The sequence below is a fragment of the Puntigrus tetrazona genome, chromosome 1, assembly GCF_018831695.1.
Source record: "Puntigrus tetrazona isolate hp1 chromosome 1, ASM1883169v1, whole genome shotgun sequence".
In the NCBI taxonomy this organism is placed as follows: Eukaryota; Metazoa; Chordata; class Actinopteri; order Cypriniformes; family Cyprinidae; genus Puntigrus; species Puntigrus tetrazona.
In genome coordinates, this window is record NC_056699.1 from 1,158,740 (window position 1) to 1,164,935 (window position 6,196).

Genomic DNA, 6,196 nt, shown 5'->3' on the forward strand with positions numbered 1-6,196 from the left:
TTGCCTAATACATAATAATATCACTAATTAGGATTTCTTTATTGAATTAATTAATAAAGCTGATTCACTGTCATGCATGTATTGTTTAAAACCACCTATAGACTCAAACATTATAATAAATTATGAGACATTTTTTGAGTAAATGATTCATTTAATGAATCGATTAAAAGCCAAAAGATTCTTACTGGTCAAATAATATAACCTAGAGTAAGAGTCACTGAACAAATCTTTTTAGTGAACTGAATCAAAAGATTCAGAATCATCTTCAAAGTCATCCAGGTTCAGAATGACATGAATGAGATTGAACACTATATAAATACACCTTACGAACGCAAAAGACCAATATAAAGGAAGCTGTGTGGAAAAAAAAACATGAAATGAAAATACAAGCACTAAGGAAAGTAAAAGGTCTCCAAAAGCATCAAACCGAACCAATCTTATAGTCGTACAACATCTGAATCAGAGGAAACCTTCTGTTCAGAGTCAAACACAGATGAAGACAGATGACCTGGTGTTCATTCACACACACACACACACACACACACACACACACACCGCATGTGTTTCAGAGCTACGAGGACGTTATGACACTAATCTAAGATCCGCTCCTTCAGTCCCGACTGTATCAGCAAGAAAGGGATTGGAGATGAGTGTGAAATGTCAATATCTGGCAACACAGCCAGCAGGTTTCTCCTGATAAACCCTGAGGAACACCATCTCATCTTCCACGAAAGAGCGTCTCGTGAGAGCCCCGCTTCAACACAACATCCCGAAACAACCATCACATACTATACTGCATTAAATGAGTCATAAAAATGAATCATAACGACTGCAGCAATCCACAGGTACGAGCAACATACTATATATATACATACACAGGCAAAGAGATTGAAATAAGCATCTTTTGGCTGCTGAAAATACCAGTGGCCTAACACTTACGTGTGAAGAGTTCATTTGCAAAAACGCATTTCAACAATTTAAAAACATATATTTGTAGTGTATTGTGTTTTTTTCACGGTGCAATCTAATGAATCTCAATCAGAAGTCATTGGGTTATTTTCTCACAGCTAACTAACGCAATAAACAGAATAAAACTCAAATCTATCCATAGATCTATTAGTGCTGTCAAACGATTAAATTTATATAATTTAAATATATTTCAAATATACAATTTTTCTAAATATATACATGCGTGTGTGTGTGTGTGTGTGTGTGTGCTCTGTATATGTATGTATATAAACACACATCACATCACACACACACACACACACACACATGTATATATTTAGGAAAAATTGTATATTTGAAATATATTTAAATTATATAAATATACACATGTAAATTCTTTTCAAAATGCCTATTGTATGTGTGTGCATTTACATTACATACACATAATACATATACACAGTGCACACACACACACACACACACACACACATACATATATATATATATATATATATTACATGAACAGAAACTTTTCTTTTGGAGGTGATTCATTGTGTTAAATCATTTGAGAGCACTAATATATACAGTATATATATATATTATATATATATATATATATATATATATATATATATATATATATATATATACACACACATATATATATATATATATACATACATACGTGTGTGTGCTTATACATACATCTATACATTTAATATATACATATTAAAATGCTTTCTGAAGGATCAGGTGACACTGAAGACGTCTCACTATACTGAGATCCATGGAGATTAATCTGAATCACACAAGAAGCTGGACAGCACAGAAAACACGCTTGGCTTACGAACTTCAGCTGTTCTGTGCCTCAGAGTCAGGTCTGCGTGAACTCCGAGCGGCCGTCTCTCACACTGACGCGCGCCTGCTCTCAAACCAGTGCTTTCAGACGGCAATTATCATAATTTAACACTTTTTAATGCTTTTCGCAGAATTCCACACTCGTGTGAAAGCGCGCAGATTGTGTGTGGGCCGTGCTGCATGCATTTAAAACACCTACCGTAGCTAAACCGAATGAGACGACGAGGGTTTTCAAGGCAAATTGATTGCGTTCGATCTAAAGCAGAGGTCCGGCGTGTCTCTGGGTCAGTGTGCTCTAATGCAGCTGTGATGTTTCTTTGGCTTCCGCCGGCGCACCATCTCATTTATATTTTGGTGAGTGTGCAAATCTCACCGGCGTTACTGTAGTTATCATCCGCCGGCTCAGCATGTATCTGCCTCCTCCTGCAGATTAACAACCTGTGCCAGAGCTTTAGAGGCCTTTTTGCGGGTTCTGCCACGAAACGCTGCCAATTCAATTCATAGAGAGAGAGATAAAGCTGCGCAAAACATAACGCGTCCATCCTGAGTGCTGGGAATTTCTACAGGAATTCGATATATTCATTTAATGCATTTTATTTAAGCGATTTTCTACTCTCGTGACTCTTAGCGCAATTACTTCTAAAAGAATTTAAACTCTATGTTAACTTGTTTATTCGGGGATCTTGAGGCTGGAGGTTTGTTTTCGCCACAAAAATGAATCAATAAACAGTGACATGTTATCTCACCATCTTGATATCTCAGGTCAGAATTCAAAAATGCGAACAAAAAAATATATAGGCAAATGTCTATATATAAAAGAGATTTAAACTAGACAAAAAACTAGACAAAAAATCTAAAGTGTGAGATATAAAGTCGGGCTTTTGAGATAACTAAGACAATTAAGTGAAACATTCGGAATTGGGAGGGAAATGTTTGAGATATAAACTCAAAGTTTAGAGAAAAAGTGGGAATGTTGAAATAACTCAGTTTTGCGAGAATAGAGTAAAATTCACGACTGACATGTAAACTCAGAATTGCGAGATAAACTCAAAGTTCTAAAGCAACGCGATTAGACACGTTTCCATGAATTCGGTGCATAAAAATAAGAAGGATAAATGCACTGTTGCCATAATATATAAATAAATCCAACATGCGTGTTCAGAAATAACTAAGCGTGGGTCTGGCACGTCTTCATATTGCTGAGATGGTCCTCAGTCGACGCTTTGTTGACCCTGAAACAACGTTTTAATCCAAAAAAATGTAATTTTGACCACATCTCTACACCTAAACCTGACCTTACCCATGAGCAAGGGCTGAGGAAACGATGGATGCAGTCGTACAAGCAGCAAACAGACAAAACTTCACTAAAAAATCTAAACCGGTTCTTCAAATCCAATTGGTTTATCACGATGGTGTTCGAGGGTCAACAATGTCGTCACGCTATATAAACTATTCAACACCAAATCGGTCCTAGGGCATGTAAAAAAATGAAAAACGGCCAAATTACTGCATGCAAAAACGACTTTTTGTCATGAGCTGCATTGCGCGCCACGGCTTGATTACCACCTGAACAGCCAAACCTCTTCATAATCACATCGTGGTACAACACATAACAATGCTTTAACACTCAAAAGCAAACCGGTGACGAAAAACCAGAAGACAATACGAGAAAAGTGCGCAGATACGAGCGTTTAACGGCTAAAAGCTTTTCCGAGTCGAGGTCCTGACGTGATAATTCAGGCCTTTCAGTCTTTGTCTGCGCTTCACCTCGCAGTCTGCTTTTAATTGTTCCGTAGGTGTCGTTCATGAAAGCAACGAGTTCGAACCTGGAAAACCACAAACAATACAGCATCTGTTTCGAGGCCTTAGGTTAAATTATGGAAAGATTAGAATAGACGCAGCCTCCCATCGGACTTATTATTAACGGCACGCTAAAGACACAGCGTTATATGATTTCACACACGCTCAAATCTTTCCATCTGCTTATAACAGCGGAAAGTGGAGCTCGCGCACAGAAAACAAACTCCCTGCTTGAGTTTGAGCAGTACCGTGGTAAAATGACTATAACGTCATGGCTCTTCGATAGCAGTTACTGTAGCACTGCATGCATGACTAGCGTATTCATAGGACACTCGCTGGTAAAGTAACATAATGCAACAATCACTATTTAACACGGTACATAGCAATTCCATCATTGTTTTCACCTTGAATTGACAAAAAAGTATTGTGGCAGTACCGTGGTAAAATGACTATAACGTCATGGCTCTTCGATAGCAGTTACTGTAGCACTGCATGCATGACTAGCGTATTCATAGGACACTTGCTGGTAAAGTACCGTAATACAACAATCACTATTTAACACGGTACATAGCAATTCAATCATTGTTTTCACCTTGAACTGACAAAAAAGTATTGTGGCAGTACCGTGGTAAAACGGCGGTAACGCATAGTAACGCCGTGGTACATGTAAAACAAAACAAAACACGGAATTACTATTATTTCCGAAGTACATCAGTTTCACATCAAATTAAAAAAATGTCCAAAACTAATGATTTTCTATACGTTTATATGTATTTATTGATAAAAGTACTGTGGCGGTACCATAGTAAAATGACTGTTTCAGATGTTAATACCACAATATATGATGAAAACATAGTAATATAGTAGTAAGTGTATTATTTTTTGTTACCATGGTAAAATGATGGTATGACTTTAATGTTTACCATGGTGCATGTCCATAAACATATAAACACACATCACATCACACACACACACACACATGCATATATTTAGGAAAAATTGTATATTTGAAATATATTTAAATTATATAAATATACACATGTAAATTCTTTTCAAAATGCCTATTGTATGTGTGTGCATTGCAATACGACGCTCTTCTGAAAGCATGTACTAAATGATTAGCAAATTATATAAGACTTCAAAAGTTTTTATAAAAAAAGTACCGTGTTAATCAAAGAGATAGCAGAAGATATGAATACCACGACACCGATAAGAACCACATCCACTATTTCTGTACGCTTAATGGGTTAATCCTTTAAGTGACAAAAACACTACGGTAAAGCATTGTAAAACGATGGTACGCCGTGGTTCTCCGTGGTGCTGTCCATCACAGGCTCAAGCTGCTGAAGTGATGGTTTACCATGTTAGAAGTAGCCCAAGTAGTATATTTGCAGCAATAACCAACAATGCACTGTGTGGGAAAGTCATTAAGATCATGTTCCATGAAGATATTTTGTAATATTCCTACAGTATAAATAACAAAACCTATTTTTTGACAAGCAATATGCATGGCTAAGAACTTCATCTGGGCGACTATGAAGACAATTATCACAATATTTTGATTTTTTTTGGCGCCCTCAGATTAGCCTAGTGGTATCTTCTCAGTCAAATACTGAAATAAAATGTCAAAATACTGCCCTATAACGTGTAACTTTTATTAATACGAAGTCCTTAAGGGAAGTGCCCCCCCTCCCGCTCTTCTCTAATCGTGCTACAAAAAATGTTTACATTTCTGCCACTTTAATGGTTTTGACAAAAGCGTGGTAAAATGATGTTACGCCATTTGCGTCTCACCTCTTCACCCTGATGATCTGGTCTCTCATGGGCTTTATATCTTGGAAGCTCTGCTGGTTGACCAGGCTGTAGACCAGGATGAAGCCCTGGCCGTTCTTGATGTAGAGATCCCGCATGGACGCGAACTGCTCCGTCCCGGCCGTGTCCAGGATCTCCAGCACCGACGGCGACGAATCCACCTCGATCTCCTTGCGGTAGAAGTCTTCGATGGTCGGGTCGTACTTCTCGATGAAGGTCCCGGTCACGAACTGCACCGTGAGCGCGGACTTCCCGACCCCTCCGCTGCCCAGCACCACCACCTTATACTCGCGCATTGCGCACGGATGCGAACCGACGTGACGCGCGTAACGGAGCCAGCTAACAGTGTCCAAACCGATCGGATGCCACGGGAAACTTGCCTTGAATATCGCAGAAGTCGAGCAGACGCGGAGCCATGGCCGGCTGTATTGCAACACTCACCATAGAGACAAATAACAGAGGCGCACAAAGAGCCGATGCGCGGACTTCATGGCATCTCTAGCCGCCTCGAATAGCCAGAACCCGACAGCTGCTTGGAGAAATAATCTTTTAACATGCATTGGCTTGCGTTCTAGGTTATAAAAGCGCGTCGCGCCCCGTCATCACGCGTCCCCTCCGAGCGTCATTTGGAGATCCTTAAGGACGCTGCTGCATTCCGGAATAGCTATTCTTCTGCATCTTCCAGCATCCTCAACCGCCATACTCTCGGGTGGAGACCTTCTGAAGCCCGAGCACACCGTCTCGGCTCGAGGATAGGAGTTTTGTTGCGGGATTGACG

At 39.3% G+C, this 6,196-nt stretch overlaps 1 protein-coding gene across 1 annotated transcript in view; it reads right to left on the bottom strand.

The window, feature by feature from the left end:
* rap2ab (RAP2A, member of RAS oncogene family b) overlaps positions 1 to 6,196 on the bottom strand; it is a 16,264-nt gene extending 10,068 nt beyond the window's left edge. The window contains exon 1 of the mRNA XM_043242829.1: positions 5,401 to 6,196. Within this exon, the coding sequence (XP_043098764.1) occupies positions 5,401 to 5,714 (314 nt within the window). The 5' untranslated portion in view covers positions 5,715 to 6,196. The remainder of the gene's footprint in view (positions 1 to 5,400) is intronic.